Raw genomic sequence first — 21,488 nt, 5'->3', positions numbered from 1 at the left:
CTGTATCCCATGGACGGGAGCTGACAGTGCTATTTCAGCCTGATGACAAGGTCCCTCTTTGGCAGTGCTTTCCACCTTGGCTGCGCAATGGAACCAACCACCGGGAGACTGACAACCTCTGATGCCTGGGGCCCACTCCCAGAAATTCTGGCTGAGTTGATTTGGGATGTGCCCTAGCACTGGACTTTTAAAAATTTTCCGGATAGTTCTAACACGCAGCCAGGGCTGAGAACCACTGCTCTCTGCTCTGTCTAGCATCTGCAATGTCACTTACGCTGGAGGCAGTGCTGCACTTAGGGGGTGTGGGAACGCTTTGTTTCTGGCCTTCACAGCCACTGGGCAGCCAGACTTGGAGGCCACGCCTGCTAACATTCAGGGAACAGTCCCGCACCAGCAAGCCTGTCGACAGTGTTTCTGCTGCGAGCCCCGATGGGCAAAGCCAGTACATCATCTGTGCGTCTGCAGTGATTCCTGCGTAGGTTTCTCTTGATCCATCCCAAGTGTACTTACTACTCCTGCAATTATTCTTCTTGAAATGCTGTCTCATCTCCCCATTTTTTCAGCGAACGTGCCCGGCTCTTCACCATCTCAGAGCTTGCCTCTGTCACTAGAATCAGTGCTCTCCACCATACCTCTCCCATGTCACAGCCTTTTCTCTGCACGTCACGCTGCTACTGGTGGGTGGCACCACCTACCCAGCAGCTACCAGCACCTTGTCTTTTGCTTTGCCATTCTCCATGGTGTTGCCAGAACAATTAGAAAGTACAACTCTGAACCCATTCTTTTCTTCATTCCAGACACCAAGCCTCCTTTTCACCCGTGACTACCAGTCCCCCCTCCTCCGTCATGTGAGACAGTCTCTTCGGATCTTGGCTTCCTCTGTGTCCCCCGACCTGTCCCTTGCTTTCCTGTTTGTCAAAATCCAATCCGACCTCCCAGGTCCAGAGCAAATGCTGCTGCCTCCAGGCAGCCTGCCGCCCCCACTGGCTAGTCCTGAGGCAGTGAGCCTGGCCTTCCGGGGGCGGTGCTGGCAGTTTGCTCTCCTGTAGCAATGACACAGGCACCAGGTGAACACTTGCTGACGGTCTGGCTCGCAGCTGGCAGAGCTGCTGCTCCACATTCATACCAGTTTAGAATGTCAAGTGCATTTTGACTGGCCACGTTCTTCCTCTGGTCTTTCACTTTTTCTCCTGATTAGGACCCCATTCAGTGCTTTGCTTCTCAACTTTCTGGAGTTTGGTTGGAGCCAGGAGTTTACCACCTTGCCCGAGGGGCAACCCGGTCCTATTGTCTTGATAAAACGAGGAACTGACCCATACTTAGAAGTGGAGACAAGACACTCATTCTGCTCATCTCTGAGCAGGGGGCCACAGAGGACATCTTGGTTTGTCTTCAGGAGGCTATCTTTATAATCCTGCTGAAACAAAGCATGACACTGAGCATATTTAAGGCCATGGTAAGTGTCCTGGGGTGGATCTGAGAAAACCACCAAAGTGTTCTTATTTCGAACTGCCACCTGAAACACTGTGGTGACGTGTTGCTGCTTATGCAGCTCCGTAAGTTCTATGCTTGTACAAAGTACTAGGTAAAAGTTAGCTGCGGCGATGACACAAAAATAAAGGAACAAAATGTCTAAGAAACACATAAGACCTTCATTACTCTCTTCTCTCCGAATACTTCCAATGCCCAAACTGGGTCGTAGATGAGCATGAGCAGTGGTGCCTCCCATGTGACCGAGTCAGGCGGGCAGCTGCTGGTGGATGGCCCATAAGCTCTGCTGCACCTCTCGATGACTGAATAAGATTTCAACATTAACTGAAAAACCACCAAATAAATAGTAAAATTACAAGTCAAGCAATCGAAACTCGGAGTTTACCTAATTACATAAACTCTAAGGATGTCGTAAGAGACCAGAATTTGTTACATACAGCAGGACAGTTCTCTTTCCCAATACATACAAAGCGAAAATTGATAGCCGTCTTTGAAAAATAAAAAAAACACATTTATTTGAACAGCCAAGAAAAAAATTGCAATTTATTAAGATTCAACAAAGCGTTGTACTTTTGAAAGCAACTTTCGGTGCATGTTCTTCAACAATCACATTCTATGAGGAAAACATTAAAAGCCACAAACTTGTTTCTTAATCTCAGAGTTACAGACATCTTTAATTCAAAATAAAAGGTCAAAAAAAAAAAAAAAAACAACACAAAAAACAAAAACAAACAAACAGATTCTTTACTTCCATCCCCAATTTAAAAGTATCAGTTTTTCTACAACTCGATGCTAAATGGCAGCCTGGGAAGCCGTGTGTCTGGTGCACACACACGCGCACACGCGTACGTATATTTGACATACATACGCAGGTATATATATACATCAAATATAGAGAACGCATGTAATGGCAATGAGATGCGATTACTCTGAGGAAGGTTGGTTTAGCTAAATACACTACTAAACTTGAGAAAAAAAGTCTTGAACCCAGTTTGTGCATAGTTCATGATCCTCTATAAAACCAGCTTTTGTTGATCTGCAATTTTGCAGGACCTTCTTCTTTTTTTAATTTTTTTTTTGAGTTTTTTTTGTTTTGTTTTGTTTTGATAAAACCATTAAAAAGCTAATTAAAAAAAATGTAATGCACAAGTTTCCTGATCAAGCAGGCAGGGAGCACAATGTTCATATATTTTTTTAAACATACTTGAGGGTATGTTACTCCATTGTCTTTCTTTCTTGCAAAACAATCAAAACATTGATCATTTTTAAAACATAAAGCAATTTTTAATATATAAAGCACTCTTCAAACATCTATTTCTTTTGAGTCCATTATTTGGTAAATATGTAACTGCTACACATTAGAGATTAGGTATTTTTCTTCTTTGTTTTTTTTTTCCTCTTTTTTTCTTTCTTTTTTTTTGTTTGTTTTTTAATAACATCTTCAGTGCTAGGAGTTGGGTTACAAAATACATGAAATGGTGTGGAGCTGCCCCTCGGGAACCCTGGCTTTCCTGAGAGCGCTTCCGCATGTGCAAGACACTGACCACAACGTCTCGTCACCTCGACGAAGGGGGACAATCGACAGAGTCCACGACGATGGCCGGAGGGGAAAACACTGTTCAATCCCAGAGCTCTGAAGTAGCGTTATCTGCATTCTGAAAATAGGTTTCTTTATGACGGAAGTCTTTTTTTTCTTTTTCTTTTTTTTAAATTCCTTTTTAAAACTTTTTTATTTTAAAGTCTGAAGGAGAAAAAAAGGTCTGTAAACAGGTGGGAGCCCTCAGCACAGGCTCCTCAGAAAGCAGTCACAACCCACGTCCAAGTGCTTGTTTGTGTTCCTGCCGTGGAACCTTCCATTCTCTACAAGTATCTATGGCCACAGTTCAACAACAGTTTTTTTTTTTTTTTCTCTTTAACTTTATATTCCAAATGGAAAAATGGTGCAATACTCTGGTAATAATTTTCTTGCATTAGTCCACAATAAAAAGCTGCTAAGGGTAGGTATACATATTATTTCTCCAGAGATATACACTGTAATTTTTAAACACAATAACAGAGTCCTTGAGTAAACATTTACACATGAATTGTCACCGGCCCTGTCCTATGAATTCTCTTTAATGTATAGGATTAGCTAAAGGAAGGGCAGGGACACTCAGTGCAAAGTTAGAAGCTAATAATAACAAACGTTTGACCAATGCGCCAAAAAAAAAAAAAAAAAAAAAAAGCATATACTGAATAAAAGGGAAAACCCACAGATAAATTCCTCACACACTTAACAGACGAACACAGTGTGCACACACGCACACTTGTTTCAACGCACACATGCACACACACGCGCGCACACACACACATAGGCTGTGAACTTAGAAATTTTTCCTAGAGCCTGTTTCTGCGTACGGATGTCGACCTGGAAGTGTAGAATTAGACTTAGAAAGTGTTCACATTTCATTATTGGCCTGCTGGATTCAAGTATTTGCATGTTTGATATGTCTTTTTTTTTTTTTTTTAACTTTTAAAAAATATTTTTTGGGATAAAAAAAATGACATGAAAAAGTAATGAAACAAGGGTTGATGTGCATAGGCGGGTCCGCGGGAACGGGGAACAGAGCGCAGACCGCTCCTTCCGCTCAGCTCACTGGGCCGGCCGCCAGGACCGCCAGGCGGGGCCGCGTCTGCGCCCCAGTGGTGAACGCCAGCTCCCCCTGATTACGGGGTCCGCCTCTGGTAATGTGCATAATCGTCACAGGCTCGTTTTAAATAGGCTTTCTCGTCTCCCTCCCTCCCTCCCCCCTTGATAAAATAACCCTTTCCAGCCCACAATCTGAAAAGTGCCCTTCATGATAGAACTATTCTAAGCAGCTTTTATACTTAAAAAACCAAAATGACAACACACCGTACAAACATAAGACAACACAAAATAAAAAGCTATGAGAAACATCCCGTCATTAGCTGGGACACTGACCAAGCGCAGCCGCACTGTCTCGGGAACAGTTCGCAAGGACTGCGGCCAAGCTTTGTCTTCAGTACTGGGCAGAGGTACTTGAAAGGGCTGCCGGGCTGCTCGGGGCAAGCGGGGTCCGCGACGCCCGGACTGGAAAGGGTCAGCTTTTTCTTCTAGTGCTGATGATTGTGGCGCCCACAGGGTCCTCTCGGTCCTAGATGGACTCCCCACTCAGAAGGTCGCCAGGAAGCAGAGTGTTCAGCGGGGTGGGGCTTCCGATCACCCTGCCGTCGTCACTGCTGGGCGGGCCCCACAGGCTGCTCGAGTACTGGGGAACCCCGCCCCACAGCAGGTCACTGCTCCCTTTGCCCGCCAGGCACGGGGCGTTCCAGTGGCCGGCGTCACTCCGCACCAGGCCGTGGGAGCTGCCCGAGGCACCCAGCCTTGTCTGGCTGGTCCCGGTGCTGGACTGCCAGCTGGAGGTGGGTGGCAGGGCCTGGCCTTGGGCTAAGAAACGATTCACTTCTTCTTCGCCAGCAAACTCGGCCAAGATGGTAGTGTTTCCCAGAACACACCTGAAAGAGAGAGCAGAAGAGCAACAAAACTGAGAGCTGGTTTTTTGAAAAGAGCAACAACATTGACACACCTTAAGCCAGACTAAGAAAAAAAGAGGGAAGACTCAAATAAAATCAGAAATGAAAGAGGAGACATTACAGCCAATACCACAGAGATACACAGCATCGTAAGAGACCACTATGAACGATTATATGCCAACATATTTGGTAACAGAAAAAGTGGACAAATTCCTAGAAACATACGACTTACCAAGACTGAATCATGAAGACACAGAAAATGTAAACAGGCCAATAACGAGTAAGGAGATTAAACTGGTAAGCAAAAACTTCCCAACACAGAAAAGCCCAGGACCAGATGGTTTCGCTGGTGACTTCTACCAAACACATAAAGGAGAATTAACACCAATCCTCTCAAACTCTTGCAAAAAGTTGAAGAGGAGGGAACACTCCCAAACTCATTTTATGAGGCCAGAATTATCCTGATACCAAAGCCAGATAAGTACATAGACGACAATTACAGACCAATATCCCTGGTAAATACAGATGTAAAAATTCTCAACAAACTATTAGCAAACCGAATTCAATTGCACATTAAAAGGATCATACACCATGATCAAGTGGGATTTATCCCTGGGATGTAAGGATGGTTTAACATATGCAAGTCAATAAATGTGATATATCACATGAATAGAATGAAGGATAAAAATCGCATGATCACTTCAATAGAAGCAGAAATAGCATATGACAACACACAACGTCCTTTCACGATAAAGATCCTCACAAATAGGGTATAGAAGGGACGTGCCTCAACAGAATGAAGGTCACGTACGACAAACCCACTACTAACAATATACTCAACGGTGAGAGGTTGAATGCTTTCCCTCTAAGATCAGGAACAAGACAAGGGCACCTACTCTCACCACTTCTATTCAACGGAGTACTGGGAGTCTCAGAGCAATCAGGCAAGACAAAGAAATACAAGGCATCTGAATTGGAAAGGAAGAAGTAAAACTGTCATTTGCAGATGACATGCTCTTACATATAGAAAACCCTAAAGACTCTACCAAAAAACCCCCCAAAACACAAAAACTGTTGGAACTAATCAATGAATTCAGTCAAGTTGCAGGATATAAAACCAACACACAGAAAACAGGTGCATTTCTATACACTAACCTGAAAAAGAAATAGAGAAGAAAGACACACACAGACCGATGGAACAGAATAGAGAGCCCAGAAACAGGGCACCGAAAATACTCAATGGAGATATGATAGTTTCTTCAATAAAAGGTGCTGGGAAAACTAGACAGCTACATACAGAAAAATGAAATGGACCCCCCATTTCACACCACTCACAAAAATTAATGTTAAATGAATTAAAGACTTAAACATAAGACCTGAAATCATAAAACTCTTGGAAAAAAATACTGGAAAAAAATCTCCCTGACATTGATCTTGGCAATGGTTTTTCTTTGGATATGACACCAAAAGCAAAAACCAACAAGTGGGACTACACGAAACTAAAAAGCTTCTGCACAGCAAAGGAAACTATCAAGAAAATGAAGACAACCTATGGGATGGGAAAAATATTTGCAAACCACCTATCTGATAGGGGGTTAGTATCCAACATACGAGTATATAGGGAGCTTATATAACTCAGTAACAAGAACAAAACAATCGGATTGAAAACGGACAACCTAAGTGTCCCTCAATGGACGAATGGATAAAGAAGGTATGACACACACGCACACCGGAATATTATCCAGCCATGAGAAAGGACATCTTGCCATTTGTGACAACATGGATGCATCTTGAGGGCCTTATGCTAAGTGAGACAGTCAGACAGAGAAAGACAAATTCTGTGCGATAATCACTTGTACGTGGAATCTGAAAACAGCCAAGTCATAGAAGCAGAGCAGAATGGTAGGAACCAGGGGTTGCGGTTGGGGGAAATGAGATGTTGGTTAAAGGTTATAAACTTCCGGTCAGAAGATAAGTAAGCACGGCGACTATAGTTAACGATAAGTACATCACATACTTGCAAGTTGCTAACAGAGCACATCTTAAATGTTCTCACCGCTAAAAAGAAATGATAATTACGTGGTGTGATGGAGATGTTAGCAAACTATAGTGGTAATCATAATACAACATTCAAATATATTAAATCCATGCAATGTACACCTTAAACTGACAATGTTGTATGTCAATTGTATCTCCAGAAAAACCTCCACACAAACAAACAAACAAAACAGAGTAGGCCAGGAGCCACGTGAGTGCAGCAGCCCTGCGTCTTCCTGTCTCACTGGCTTTCTGCTTTTTCTAACGGGAAAAGTGCAGCCGAAGGCTTCCCATCACCGGCCACCCAGACAAGTCCTGCAGTTCCTGTTTCACCACTGCCACTTCCAAGCCCAGTGTGACGCCTGGTTCTGATTTTAGACGTCCAGCAGCTACAGTGTGTGCTGCAGACAGTGCGCCCTTCAGGGAGCCTGGAAATGGACCATAGAACTTGAGCCTCACTTAGGATCAGTGGAACTTACACCCTGGGCGGAAAATAGCAACGACTAGTTTCTAGGGTTCACACGTCACATGACGTCACTGAGGAAGTCCACTCACACGTCTTATCAAAACTATCCTCACATCAGGGGAAGAGTTGGCTGTAAGGACCATGGCCAGGCCCAGCAGTGGGCACGAACGGGTCATATGCCCGTCGTGACCGGGTGGAGAAAGTGCCTTACTTCCATCACTGGGCTCTCCATTCACTGTCCCGGGGAGACCTTTCCCTAGTGGGGGGAGGGCACAGCCACAGCAACTCAGCAGAAGAAACGGACACGTCACAAGACGCCTGCTATGGGTTGATGGCCCTAACCTCTAATATCTCTGATGTGCCTGTATTTGGAGAGAGGGTCTTTAATGAGGTCATCAGGGTGGTGGGCTGACTCCACTATGACTGGCGTCCTTATAAGAGGAAGTCAGGACACAGACATACTGGCAGTAGAGACAACCACATGAGGACGCAGGAAGAGGGCGGCCGTCTCCAAGCCAAGGACGGAGGGCTTGGAAGGAAGCGACCCTGCTGACACCTTGATTCTGGACTTCCAGCCTCATGACCACGAGACAATCAATGTCTGTGCCTCTGGAGCTTTGTCACAGCAGCCCCGGACACTCCTCCAATACCCCACACGGGCACTGCTGGGGCTGCAGCCACACGGCAGCCGCGTGGGGTGAATAGACGTACATGTGCAGGGACTTCTGGGCCTTGGCGGCTTCCTCCTTGGAGCTGTACCGGACCACAGCGTTGCCTTGCGTCAGGTTCAGGTGGAATGTGATGAGAGGCCCGTGCTGCAGACACAGCGTCCGCAGCGTGGAGCCATCGATCTGCGTGAGGAAGCAGAGGGGTGGTCACGCGCGGCCCGTGGCTTCTTCCACACATGCTCATCCTCAGGGAAAACGTGCATGCGGTCCTGTGCCCTCAACACGGGACAATGTCTGTGCCTCAAAGGCTCAAGACATGCGACTTTATACTTCTGTGGCCATGTCATTTAAAAGCCTTGGACATTTCACTGCCGTGTGATGAGTTTCTAACCAGAAGGAGAAAAGCCCGTCCTGCGTCTGGTCCCATCACCAGAGCACACGACACAGAACCTGCGGTTCCTAGCAGCCCCGTGGCCCGTGACCTGGGAAGGGGGGAACACAGGCCAAATCGCTGGTGAGTGGGCCGTTAAAGGCGAGCAATTCTGTTTACAAAGGTGTATTTTCAAATCTCAAAAGAGTAACACGTCAGCAAGAACCTGGTTAAGCCCCCGGCTGTCTGCTCCATGCTACCCGCGTCCCCTCTGGGCCCGTGAGCTCGGGGACCCCGCCCCACAGTACCTGGGGCGTGAGGTTGCGGAGAACGAGCCAGCTGCTTGTCCTTCCCGAGGTGTCTGTGCTCCAAGCGGAACCTGCACGAGCCCGGGGAGAACTCGGTCAGTTACCTTTCCCAACAGCTTCTCATCGCGCCAACATCGTGGCAGCACGGAGCCTGCTTAGCCTTTCTGTGTGACAGGTCCGAACTCACAAGGCCTGCAGAGGCCTGCGGGGGATGACAGAGCTCCCCCGTCTCCCTCCCCTCACTTAGCGCTAAACTTGTTCTTGTTAATGAGACAAAGCAGACACGCAGGGCTGCAATTAAAAGGCTGAGACAGCTATTTCACACTATTATCTGTGGCTGGTTCCAACCTCAGTTCCTTGCATTCCCAGGGCCTGGCTTTCATCCCTGCCAGTCGGCAGAGGGCGCCTGCTAGAAGCAGTAAGGGGGGTGGTGGTCTCACGCTGGGGCGCTGTATGGTTTGGGGCCAGGAAAGCCCTATATTCCATTGAAGTGTTGTGGAGCAGATACCAGAGTGGAGCTGAGACCCTTGTGCTGGCCGAACAGGACATGTCCCAGGCCCAGCGTGGCCCCTCGGTGATGCTGTGACACTGGGAAACTGTGGCCCAGAGTAACCAGTCCTATTGTGATCACCCGGGCTGATGCGGAAACACTGGCAGCAGGTGAGCTGGGCCCAGACAGTGCCCTGAGAGTCCAGGGCACCTCGGCCCCCTCTAAGCCCTCCCAGGTCCGGGGGTAGGGGGCAGGGGTGCTCAGAAAAGAGCCGCAGGACAAAATAGCAGACATGTTCCCCAGAGGGAAAGCAGAGAGGGCATGGAGCACCCCGCTTTGAACCCGAGAAGCGCTTCGTACCGGAGGTGTAAGAGCTGGTCCAGCCGAGGGGGCTGGCTCCCCACGTGGAGGAAGGCTTGGGATTGCTTAGCCCTGGAGGTGGCCTTGTGGGCGCAGTAGTGTTTCTGGGCACCTTCCACAGTTCATGGGACAGAGAGGCTTGCGTGTGGGAGGCGGGGCCGGAGGACCACGTCGATTTCATGTCTGACAGTTTACCTGGAAGGCAGAGACACGGTGTATAGGCTTTGTTGAGACAGAGAAGGCAAGTCCCTGCAGTGTTTGTGGGACCACACACAGTGGTCTCGGGCACCAGCAGACTGTGTGCGTGATGAAAAGGAAACACTCAGTAAAGCACCCCCACACGACCACCTCGGGGCGTGCTCTCCCTGGAGCTTCCACCCGAGACAGTCTGCCTGTGCTCAGTGTACATCCGGCCAGTATTTCTGACACTTGACCAATGTGACACTTGCTAAATGTGCCAGACACAAGTGTGCCATCAAGGAAACAGCACTTTTGTCGTTCACTGTTAAAGGTAACCTTCTCAACATTCTGCTTGGACATTTTGTAATGTAAGAAATTCATCAAGGTCAGAACCTAACTTGTGTGTATCCTTCACGCTGTTTCTTTGGGTATGAGACCCTGGTCAGAACCATGCTCCCTGACATACCCCGCCCGTCCTGTCATCTTGGATAGCTCTGAGACGTGCCCTCTGGGCCGCACTGGGGCACTGGGTGTACCCCAGCTGTACCAAGGGCTCAGAGGTGCGGCATCGTGGAACCTGGGTGGGGGAAGAGGGTTTGAAGACTCTGGGAGAAAAAACAAAACCGGTAACGACCATTGGCCCAGCCCCTGCTGCGCTCAGACGCCTGGATGCCTGCCACGCTCACCTCGCTGGCCAGCGCAGTGCACAGGTGTGGCCGCCATGGTCACTGGCGCTGGGCTCCTGGGACAGCACTGCAGCAACCAGGTCAACATAACCCTGGCCACGAGTTGACCGTGACATCATAACAAACAAATGCTAATCTCAGCAAACGTGCCACTGGTGAGAAAGACCAAAATGCCAGGAAAGCCTGACTTAGATACAGGGAAGGTGAATTTTATTTTGCCCCTTCTCTTTAGCTAAATGATTATGAAGCATTAAAAGTCTAAATACACCACCTTTGTAAATATTAGAATCAACGTTGGGAGGAATAAAAATAATACAGAAGCACTTTCTCTTTTTAAAGATGCTACATCAAAACTCCTTTCTCCCCTAGGAAGTGGTAATTAAAGAATTCCTACAGCATTCTTACACTGGTTTCAAAAAAGCCTGGACAAGAAGGTTTGCTGAACACAGAAATACGTCTGAAGAAGTTTGTAAACCATGTATCCTCCTTACGTAAGCTTGCTATCTATGTACAAACCGACTACACATCTTGTGCGTGTGTCCACATTTCTCTATATCCAGGTCTTAACATTTTCAGATTCAAATTCCTCTGAAGTTTTTCTGTCAAACAGGCCTCGATTCTTCCTAGAGGGACTCGTAAAGTCTAGGGCCTGGGGGACTTCCAGGCCCTGCATTTCTCCGCGTAACGGGAAGCAGTTGTACTTGGGGGCTGGGGGTTAACGAGGGGCCTGCTACGGTGGCCTCCACCCCTGATGGCAAATGAATAAAACGGCAAACTCCAAGCAGGTGCCGCCTCCACAACTTCAAACCCTGTACCCCCTTGTCTTGTAGCCACAGGGTGGAGGGAGGGGAGGCAAGTAGATACATTTTGGCAGCAGCAGTTTACATAAGCACACGATCCTCCCGAAGACCCCACGGGGATGTCACCATCCCCACTTTCCATCACACTACATGGTCACCCAGCTCAGGGACAGAGTAAACAGACCATCAGGACAAGCCAGGCCTGTCAGATCTGTTTGGGGAAAGAAAGCACAGGCTACCTGATGAGACAAGTAAAAAGTTAATGGGGGCGGACGGGTGGCTTGGTTGGTTGGAACGCGTGCTCTTAACCACAGGTTGCCGGTTCGAGTCCCGCAAGGAATGGTGGACTACGCCCCCTGCAACTAAGACTGAACAACAGCAACTGGGCTTGGAGCTGAGCTGCGCCCTCCACAACTAAGACTGAAAGGACAACAACTTGACTGGAGCTGATGGGTCCTGGGAAAAACGCGCTGTTCCCTAATAAAATCCTAGAAAAACACACTGTTCCCCAATAAAGTGAAAAAAAAAATTAATGGGAGCTAGTAGGATGGGACAGGCAATTAGTTAACAGGAGCAAGCTTGCGAGCTAACAGGCACGAGCTTAAACATTTGACCACTTGGCTCTGAATCCCCGGGCTAGCACTGTACCTGCAAGCTGACAAGCACCTCACATCCATCACAGGTGCGCACAGAACAGTTCCCAATCGCAACAGCAACCCCCTGCAAGCTGACATCCATCACAGATGGGAACAGGACAGTACCCAGGAGAAGATAATTGTAATGGCAGCCCCCCTGCAAGCTGACAAGCACCCTACATCCTGCATGGAAAAACATAAAACCCCAGCACTTCTCATCGACGCAGCTCTCTCCGTCAGACTCTGCCCTGACAAACTTCTTCTGCCAGTATTTCTCTTACCCTCTGTCTCAGCAGCTCTTTCTATCAAACTGCCTTGACAAAATTCCTTCTGCCAGTTCCCAACAGAACTCTCTGTCTGACTTCTAACAAATCATTTTGCTCTCCCACTTTGAAGAGTCTCATGAAAGCTTTCATGTTCTGCGAACCACCAGGGGTTAATTCTATGCCAATACACTACCTGCAAGGCGAGAGCCAGGTGCAACGCATACCTGTGGTACTAGGTGCGGGTGCAATGCTGCTGAGTGAGCGACTGTAGCCAGAGGCACCGAGTGGCCAGGCACACAGGGAAGGAAGCGTGGCACTCTGAGATGATGGTGGGGGGGACCCTGCAGAACCAAACATGGCACTAAGAAAGGTGGGCAGCAGGTGTGCCCCTCTAAGTGGCCATGAAGGTTCTAACAACCAGAGCCAACTGCCTCCCAAACTGCCGATTTAGTAGATAGCTGACAGTGAAAGCGTGCTGTGGTCAAGCTCATGGAGACGGTGTCCTACTCTGGGTCCCCAAGCTTCTCGTAGACCAGGGACCTTCCTGACAGCTGAGGAGGCAAAGACCAGGAGACAGCACGAGCTTGTCTGTGACAGGGTTTCAAGGCACCAGAGAAAAGCGCTGTCCCCAGGGGGTTTAAAACGCCACATCAGAGTTTTAAAGGATCACACTGATTTCCCCCTCCACGTAAGCTAAAAATATAATACAGGGCAATCCAATCACCATTACTTTCACACCTCAAACAATATCCACAAAACTAAAAAACAAAAGGAAACAATACTCTACACTTTTTATTATAAATTTTGCCATAATGACCAGCCCTTTTTTCTGACTCAAATGTCTCAGGCATCCCATTAGTTCCCACATTTCTCATCTGAACTACAGGAATAATGAAGAGAAGTCTGTGCTAATAATTGTGAACTTGAGCTACTGCGTCCCCAGAATGGCAGTTTCCTATTTTAAAAACCTGTTCCTGAACCCAGGAGGAGGCTGAGGGTATGCGGGCCCCTTGAGACACCCTTGCTTCCCGAGAAAGCTCAACTCCCGGGTGTTTGGCATGTTTCCACGTCACCCTCCCTCATAATTCTTGGAGAAAAGCTAGAGGCTGGGGAACAAGAGGATGAGGCAGTGGTAACAGTCTGGGTGGAAGGAGGATGGAATCGGAGCCCTGTGACTTGGAAATTACCCCACCAGTGTGCGCAGGTGGCTGGGGCAGGGGACACAGACACATAAAAGTGTGGCTGCCACATTTTCCACCACAAATAATCTCAGAAGTCACGGGACCCCCTCCCGGGTGGTGCATGGACAACCTCAGGGGGCGGGGGAGGAGCTTTCACACAGACCACCAGGCCTGTGACGCCTGGCAGACCGGTGCGGTGCGGTGTGTGCCCAGCACAGCTGTGCAGCTGCCCTGCTGTGAACGACCTTAGAATGGGGACATCGGAGCAGAAGAACACTGAGCTGATCCGAGAGCTGCGCGTGTCTTCCATTGTACAAGATTCCAAGTCCCTGCCACGCTGAGCTTCCTCCCAAACCCTCCTCTGTCATTCAGCACTAACAGGCCGTCCCCAGGGTCCCGAGGGGGTACTACTGCACCCCATGTGGTAGTTCTTTTATAATTCACAATAGGGTACTTTGATTCTAACCGTGCTCTAGCTTTGAAATTTTGTTTTAATAATGGAATTTGTTCCATACAGTGAACTTTCCTTTCTAGATGAAGTACCAGTCGCAGGAGGTCATGAAACGGCACGTGTGCATCTCACACTTCTGGTCAGTGGTCACTGCATCCAAGTTAAAACTGTAACAGCTGAACAAATACTCGGCCAGTGTACACTTCTGATGTCAAGTCAGAACGTAACACCGATGGCAATAAATACAACAACACAGCACCTGGTGTGCTCAGCGAAGGAACACGGACAACCCCACTCAGAAAAGACGTACAACAAGCCAAGGCCAAGAGGTGGGCGGCTACTTCTCACACTTTATCTTCTACAGCACAACTTAGTTTTTTCCCTCTGTACTTTACATCAAGCTGGTCACTCAAAAATATGAAAGCCTTTTGTGGCTCAGTCAGAGCTCAGTCCCCAGAGGGGAAGCTTGGAAGCCCCTGTGTGGGGAGCAGCGCGTTCCGCCCTGGAGAGGCGGCCAGCCAGGTCTGCCCTTAGCAGTTTCCTCACCCTGCCCTGTGGTGGTGGCACCTTTGGGTCCTTAAGGTATGTTCACTGTGCTCCACTTCTCTCAGATAACAAAGCAGGTGCTGGAGCAGAGGAGCAAGGGCTTCCCGGGGCTGTGGTGACCTGGTCAGGGGATGGACGGAGGGGAGGGGGGCACTTGGCATGAGCAGCCCCAGACGTCATGTGACACCAAATGAAGAGAGCCGCCTAGGTTGGACGGCTGCTGTCTGATCTCCACCCCAGAGCTGGACAGCCCTCTTCTCGTCTCCTGACGCAAATGCCCCTCATCCACTCAGATTCCCTGCCGCCTTGCTCGGGCACTCTCAGCTGCTCAGCTCTGTCCTCAGAATTCACCTGCGTCTCCGGGCCGCCTTGTCACATCATGGCACACTCGTTAATGTGCAGGACCTGCATGCCCCAGGGGCCCCCCCGGGACCAAGGGATCACGGATGATCCATCGGGCACCGGGCAGGCTCCCTGCACTGGCACAGCTCTGCTGCCACACTCGAGCCGTCAAGCAGTGAGGGCTGAGTCTTACTTCTGTCCTGTGCCTCAGGCCGTCCCCTTGGCCTCTCATATAGGCTCCACTCCCCACAGCTCTGAGTCCCCTGTGCCACTCTTCTGTCCCTGACGGTGGGGATGTCCACGACACCACTGCTCCAAGAAGCCACTGCACGGGACACGGGGAAGGCATTCCTCTGGGAGGGCGGTCTGGATTTCTCCTGGCTTCTACCCCAACCCCAGACACACTCAGAATCTGAGACTTTAAAGAACCATTAAAAAGAAAGGCATCTCTCCCACAGGTCGTATCTGAAGCCGGAAACCTGAATGATTGTGTTGGGAACTATTCAAGTGCTGGCATTCGTCACAAGCACCTGTGGTAACCTGGCTGTTCCTTCGCAGTATTAGAGCGCTGATGACAAACTGTCAGCCCGGCACCCACACAACACCTTCATCGGCAGCCGCGGGGAAAGCGAGCGACTGCTTTTCCCAACACTGCACAGGAAGTCTCCACTTCTGTTCTGTAGCGCAGCTTATCGCGTCCTTCCACTGGGTCCTGGCATCTCCCAGAGGTGTGCCAAACCTCAGCATCATGCGTTTGTCAGGAAAAAGTCCTGGGGGTGGGTTTTGGTCGTTCTACCAGATATTTTGTGGAAAGGAAACACAGACTGAGATAGATGAGTAAAGGGTTGTGAGTTCATTTTTAATCTAAAGAGATTTCAAGTGGAAGCTTTTTCATTCAAAAGCTGGCTGGTTAACACTGGGATTTTATAACATGACGCTTATGAAACATGACGTGTTAATAAATCTGGCAAAAACACGTAGCCCAACCCAGCCTCCATTTTCGCCAGGATCACTACCTGACCTCTTCTTGTGCTGCTACAGATGGCAGAGAAGCTGCCATCCGACGTGTCTTCCCCCACCCCTGCCTCAGAGCCCAGAGTGTCACCCCCGATGCCCTGAGTGTGTGCAGAGACCTCCCGCACAAACGCAGGCGGAGCCCCTCCTCACCTCCACTTTTGAGGAGGTAGCGGTTGACATCCTGTATGGTGGTATTGATGGTAGGCCCAGTGGGGACACTTCCAGGAGTGACGTCAGGGTCATTCTCGGGGTCTATATTCTGAAGTCCTTTCCATGGGACTCCAGGATGGAATTCTGGAAAATTCCAAACAAAATGAAAATCAAAACATGAGTATTAGAGTACCTTCACGTTGCTTTATGACAATTTGTGGAAATTTTTATAATCTGTTGACTGAATCAAAAGACACATTTTAGCCTTTCTTTCAGTAAATCATCAATTGTTGGGAACAAACCAGAGCCAGGCATTACATTACAGCTGCCACATAAGCACAGTGTGCAGACAGAATGAGAAAGCCTGGCAACAATCTGATCAGATGGACTGTAGTGCCCCTCTCCCCATCTCCTTGCCATTCCCCTTCAGCTCCTACTGAACTGCAGAAAAGCACCTGACACTGATCACACCCAAAATTGATCTGACAAAAGGATTTGCAGTGAAAGAGCCAGAAGTGTGGGGCCAAGGCTTCCAGGACTCTTAGTGGAGGCCCGGGACTCCGAAATTGGCCTAACTGCCCTCCCACCTCTGCCCCATGCATGTTCTGATCCGCTGCTGCACACAAGTGTCGTCTGCTCTTACCTGGGGGCCAGTTGATGCTGGAGCCATTTGAGATTTTATCACTGTCAGATTTGGCACGTGACCAGCTATGGGGAACAGCTACTGGAGGACTGGCTGGTGACTCACTGTTCTGGATTAGATCGTACCGGCCGTAGGAGTCGTCAATGGAGGACTTGGCTGGAGGCCCAATGCTTAGACCTCCAGCGATAGCACCTGGGGGACAGCAGGACACAGACAGCCGCGTGAACAGGGGAAGCAGAGCCCGCGCCACCTGGCACCAGGCCCAGCCTTTCCTAGAGGTACGTGAACTGGCGGGCTTGCTTTGTCCAGCATTCTCCGAGAATAAATGACTATTTCAGGTAGCACACACTTCGTCCTTGGAAAACTGAAACTCTGACGAACCGTTTTAGTTTGTCATGTTGGAAATCCTGGCAAGATGCATGCCCATACACAGGAAGCTGGCCCAGGGAACCTTTCTTGGGAGAGCTTATGAGTCACTGTCTGTGGTGAGTTATCAAACGTGCGGGGGTCTCTGTCCTCCCTCCCTCCAGACAGAAGGGGCGCGTTCACTGTTACAGACTAACCCAGCTCGCCACAGGCTGCTGAGCTCTCAGGCCAAGCGAGGTGCCCAGAGAGCACGTGATCATTTTCTTGTAGAATTAATCATCAGAAAGAATTTTCTTTTTCTTTTTAGAATGTTTTATACCAAGAGGGAATTACATACCCTATTAAATTTTCTTTGCTGTTTATGCTACCAGGAAATCTAGAGCTAAATTTAATGCTTACCAGTGAGATCACCTCCTATGGTTATTAGCATTTTTGCTTCTTCCTCCTTTCTAAGCATTGATTTGCTATTGTGTTTTATCATTTCATTGAAAAAAATCTCTTTTCAGTAGGCTCAAATTTTTTGTTGTAGAATACAGATGTAAATAAAAAGGAGGGAGACTATGCCCTATATTCTTTGCTGTTCTGGGGCATTTTTAGTTTCTTCTGGGTTTATAGCTAAGGTGTGATGGTTAAGGTTGCAAGAAGTCTGATCACTGACCAGCTGGAATCCTACGTCCTCTGCACTGGAATGGAATCGTTTTTATTCAGCTTTCAGCGCTGACTTCTCAGAAGAGCAATGCAGCAGGAGTAACAAAATGAGCACGCTCCATGATACAGCTGGGGGATCAGTGAGCAGACGGCGGTGAGCGGGCCGCAGGCATCGCGCTCGGACCTACCATGCTTGCTGGGGTTCTGGTCGAGAGGAGCAGCAGCACCGGGCAGGGTATCCATCGGGTTGGGGTGTGTCCACTGGGGGAGGCGGGACTGGGACTGAGACGGGTCCTTCACCGACAGACCACCAGTCATGTCCATGCTGTTGACATTCATGTTTGGGTTCAGTCCAGCTAAAAATAAAAACACTATGAGGATACACCTGCCGTCCTCTAGACGATCCCTTTCTAAAGCTCTCTTAGAGGATCAATCTGAGTCTTAATTCACAGCCAAATCCTGTAACATTTAGTGCTCGTGGGAAAAAGAAACGTTTTGCCTTGTAAACACCACATATTTCTAGGAATATTATTCCTGAATTAAGGTGAAAATGGTAATAAACAGTCTTTGATTAAGTAGGGGTGATGACTCTTCATTTTAACTGTTTCAGTGCCAAGCATGGCTGGTCGGGACGATTCAGGTCTACCTGCAGCGAGCGCACTTGACACAAGTCTGCTTGGAAGGACTTTATCAAGTCAACACCTAACTCCTGTTGAGGAAGTGAACTATCTGAGTGTGGTGCTGCCAGCCCCCCCCCCAGGCCTGCTGTGCCGGCCTGGGGTTGTTTCTCACAGCTGAAAGCAGGCACTTTGGTTACTGTGCCAGGTTAATAAAGAGAAATGAGGACGATGATGAGAAAAAGGCTGATGGGAAAACCAGGCACGAGCGGGACAGACTGCTTGGCTGGAGAGAATGACCAGCGGGAAGGCAACCCAGTGTTGACAGGTCACTTTCATCAGTGACGGTCCCTGTCCCACAGGCCCCAGAACACGCGCAAAGGTGCATCTCTGCTCCAAGCAAGGGATTCGACATTTTTGTTTTTAACTAGAAGTCAGCGACTGCAAACTCAAATGCCCAGGTGGGCCAAGTGGCAAGGCAGATGGAGGGGAAGTGGGCCTGGTGGGGACAGCGGCAAATGGGACAGCGCTTACCCTAAGTAAGCGGGTGTCACTGGTGCCACATGGAATGCACACCCAATGCAGCCATTTTCAGGAGAAGCCAGAGCCTCTTTTATTCAAAACTTTCCAATTTTAAATGTTGGAGAGAGAGAGAGAGAGAGAGAGAGAGAGAGAGAGAGAGACCAGCGTGCAGACCTAAGAAAACACTTTTGCGAGTCAGATATGGCCAGTCTCTGCTTTAACGACTCTCCATTTCCACCGACAGCTACCTAGTCGGGTGAGGGGTGCAGAGGGCTCCAAATCCCCCGGCTGGACCTCAGCCCACCCTCCCACTGCCCGTCTCTGTTCTCCCCCACAGGCAGTTAAAATGCCTGGCCCTGGGCGACAGGCCTGCGCTGGAACACGGCCTCTTGTCCGTACTAGGCTTCCTCCTCGTTTACGGAAACCTTATTTGTTTGAGGTCCGTGCTTTAATCCTGCTCTGAGTTTCCTTTCACCACTGAAGGTGAATGCGAACTCTCTTCTCTGTAGCCCTGTAACAATCCCGCCACAGGGGCTATGAAAGTTATTTTTTCATTTTTATACGCCTGATCTTCCTGCACAGGCCAGAAGCTCCAGGAGTCGATACAGCATAACAACGGGAGGCCGTGTGGGAAGAAACGGGGACGGGAATTACAGCGGCTGAAAAACATTGCTGAGAACCTACCCAATGGGCAATGTTACAGGCTAAATTTCTTATACTTTATTAGCTATTTACTTTCAACACATTTATTTTATAACTTTAATGTGAATATTGTAAAATTTTATCAAAATTATTTTTCATCTAATTTTGAAGATTCACTGCACTAATTCTTTCATTTGTACTAAGGAAAAAAATCTTTAAGAATAAAGATTAGTGCACTTTACTCTCCAGATATAGGTTAAGAGGATAGATGGATACTAGGAAGCTGAAGGTAAAGCATTTTAGGATAATAGACGGAACAGAATTTATTTCTGAAACAACTATTCCTAAAATAGAAGTGCTTACATCATCAGCTAACACTTCACAAAGTACTTGCTATGCGGTAGGACCACCTTAAGAATTTCACACATGAACTCGTTTAATCTTTAAAAGAACCCTCTGAGGTAAGTATTCCCACTTCACAGATGGGGAAACTGAGGCACAGAGCAGTCAGGCAAGTTGCACAAGCAAGTATGAGCTGGTCAGTGGCGGAGGTGGGACTCAGTGTGGCAGGTTCCAAGTTAGGTCTTACCTACTAGACTATTCTGCTTCCCAAACATAAAGGGAAGTGACAGGTCGGCCGGTAACTACAGGGACAGAATAATCAGTTCAGCATCTACCCCAAGTGTCACAGGAAGGACAGACCATTGGTCACATCAAGCAGACAGTGCTCACGTGATTAGAGCACGCCACTCCTTCCAGAAGGGATATTTTCCGCTAGGAGCAAATTCCCTGTCACTCAGCTGCCTTTGTCCCTTTGGATATGTATCCCCTGGGTTCTGGACTCCGTTTGTCCTGCAGCTTCAGCCTCTAAGAGCCAATGCCAGACGAGTCTGTCTCCTGGCAGGCCTGGACGACCGAGGGCGGCACCGTGTCCCCTGACCTGTGGGTGCCAAGTGCTGAGCACGCGCCTACAGGTGAAGGGTCAACGTGTTGTGCCAATTTCATGTCATACTGCTTTTTAAAGTGCCTGGGTCATAAAGATGTGAAAACTTTACTGGCACCACCGTTCTAAACTCTTCCATGCAGCTTAGGCTGGAGGACAGTGGCCGCTAGAGTCAGGAGTAAGCCAGGAAAGGAACAGGCTACGGATTCAGCAAGGAACAGGAGAGGCTGGCAGCTTCTGCCGGTACTGCTTTGAAAGATTTTATACCGGAAGTATGGCTAGTGCAGCCCGTGCTCGGAGAAGACAGCTGCTGGGGCCCCTCACGCAGGAGCCCTGAGGCACAGCGGGGGCCGGGCCTAGGCCACAGAGACTCACCAAGAGGGTAAGGAGCGAAGGTGTTGGGTGAAGACTGCTGTTCTTTGGTCTGCAGGTCAGGGAGGCCAGGCGCCTGGGGGTGCGGGGGAAAGCTCTCCATGGCCGACTTGCCTGCAGAGGGGTGCAGAGACAGGTGTGGTGGGGGCGGCGGTGGCTTCACGAGCAGGGCCTGGGCCAGCTGGCGCTGGTGCTGCTGGATCTGCTGCTGCAGGTTTGTGATTGTGCGTGCAACCTGGCGGTGGAGACACACACGTTAGCAGCCTGCGAGTGATGCCCATCACGCGGCAGTCTCCATTATTGTGACGCCCGGGCCAACCTCCTCCCAAGCCCAGCGAGCCCAAGACTTCAACGGGGAGGCTTAGCGAGAGAAAAATCCTAACAATACAGCAGCTCGTATGTTAGAGCCCCTCAGATCAGACAAGACGACAGCTAATGAATGCAGCGAAACACCCATCCGGATGCCACCTACTTGCTGCTCCTGTTGTCTCATGGGTCCGGAAACATTACGCTGGGCCTGTAACATCTGCTGCTGGATTTGTAAACGTTGGTATGCCTGTTGACAGAAAATAAGGAAAATATTATGAGAAAGCCGTCCACAAATGGTTCACCTTCAGTACATTAGTTAAAAAAGTAAAAAGATAAAACGGCCAGGATTCTCGGTCCCCCCACCACACTGTGGTTTGAACATATTTTGACACAAGAAACCTTTTTTAAAAAAGGACAAATGTCTTCCAAAACATTTCTAGTGCACTGA

The 21,488-nt window shown here is 48.9% G+C and overlaps 1 protein-coding gene across 5 annotated transcripts in view; it reads right to left on the bottom strand.

Moving 5' to 3' along the window:
• Positions 1-1,968: 1,968 nt before the first annotated feature.
• TNRC6C (trinucleotide repeat containing adaptor 6C) overlaps positions 1,969-21,488 on the bottom strand; it is a 119,643-nt gene continuing 100,123 nt past the window's right edge. For 3 of the 5 annotated variants that reach the window (XM_088802425.1, XM_074319472.2, XM_074319473.2), the window contains 9 exons: positions 21,204-21,287; positions 20,735-20,966; positions 17,824-17,991; positions 16,622-16,813; positions 15,979-16,122; positions 9,725-9,919; positions 8,875-8,945; positions 8,240-8,379; positions 1,969-5,007 (listed from right to left, as the gene is read on the bottom strand). In XM_088802425.1, coding sequence (XP_088658551.1) covers positions 4,647-5,007; positions 8,240-8,379; positions 8,875-8,945; positions 9,725-9,919; positions 15,979-16,122; positions 16,622-16,813; positions 17,824-17,991; positions 20,735-20,966; positions 21,204-21,287 — 1,587 coding nt within the window. In that variant the 3' untranslated portion in view covers positions 1,969-4,646. Of the gene's footprint in view, positions 5,008-8,239; positions 8,380-8,874; positions 8,946-9,724; positions 9,920-12,515; positions 12,633-15,978; positions 16,123-16,621; positions 16,814-17,823; positions 17,992-20,734; positions 20,967-21,203; positions 21,288-21,488 lie in introns of all 5 variants that reach the window. The other 2 variants (XM_074319476.2, XM_088802424.1) reach the window with 2 other exon arrangements.

This window comes from Rhinolophus sinicus, chromosome 12, assembly GCF_057876585.1.
Source record: "Rhinolophus sinicus isolate RSI-liver-muscle chromosome 12, RSI-T2T, whole genome shotgun sequence".
NCBI lineage: Eukaryota > Metazoa > Chordata > Mammalia > Chiroptera > Rhinolophidae > Rhinolophus > Rhinolophus sinicus.
Note: the sequence above shows the minus strand (reverse complement) of the source record. Positions and strands in the feature narration are given on the sequence as shown.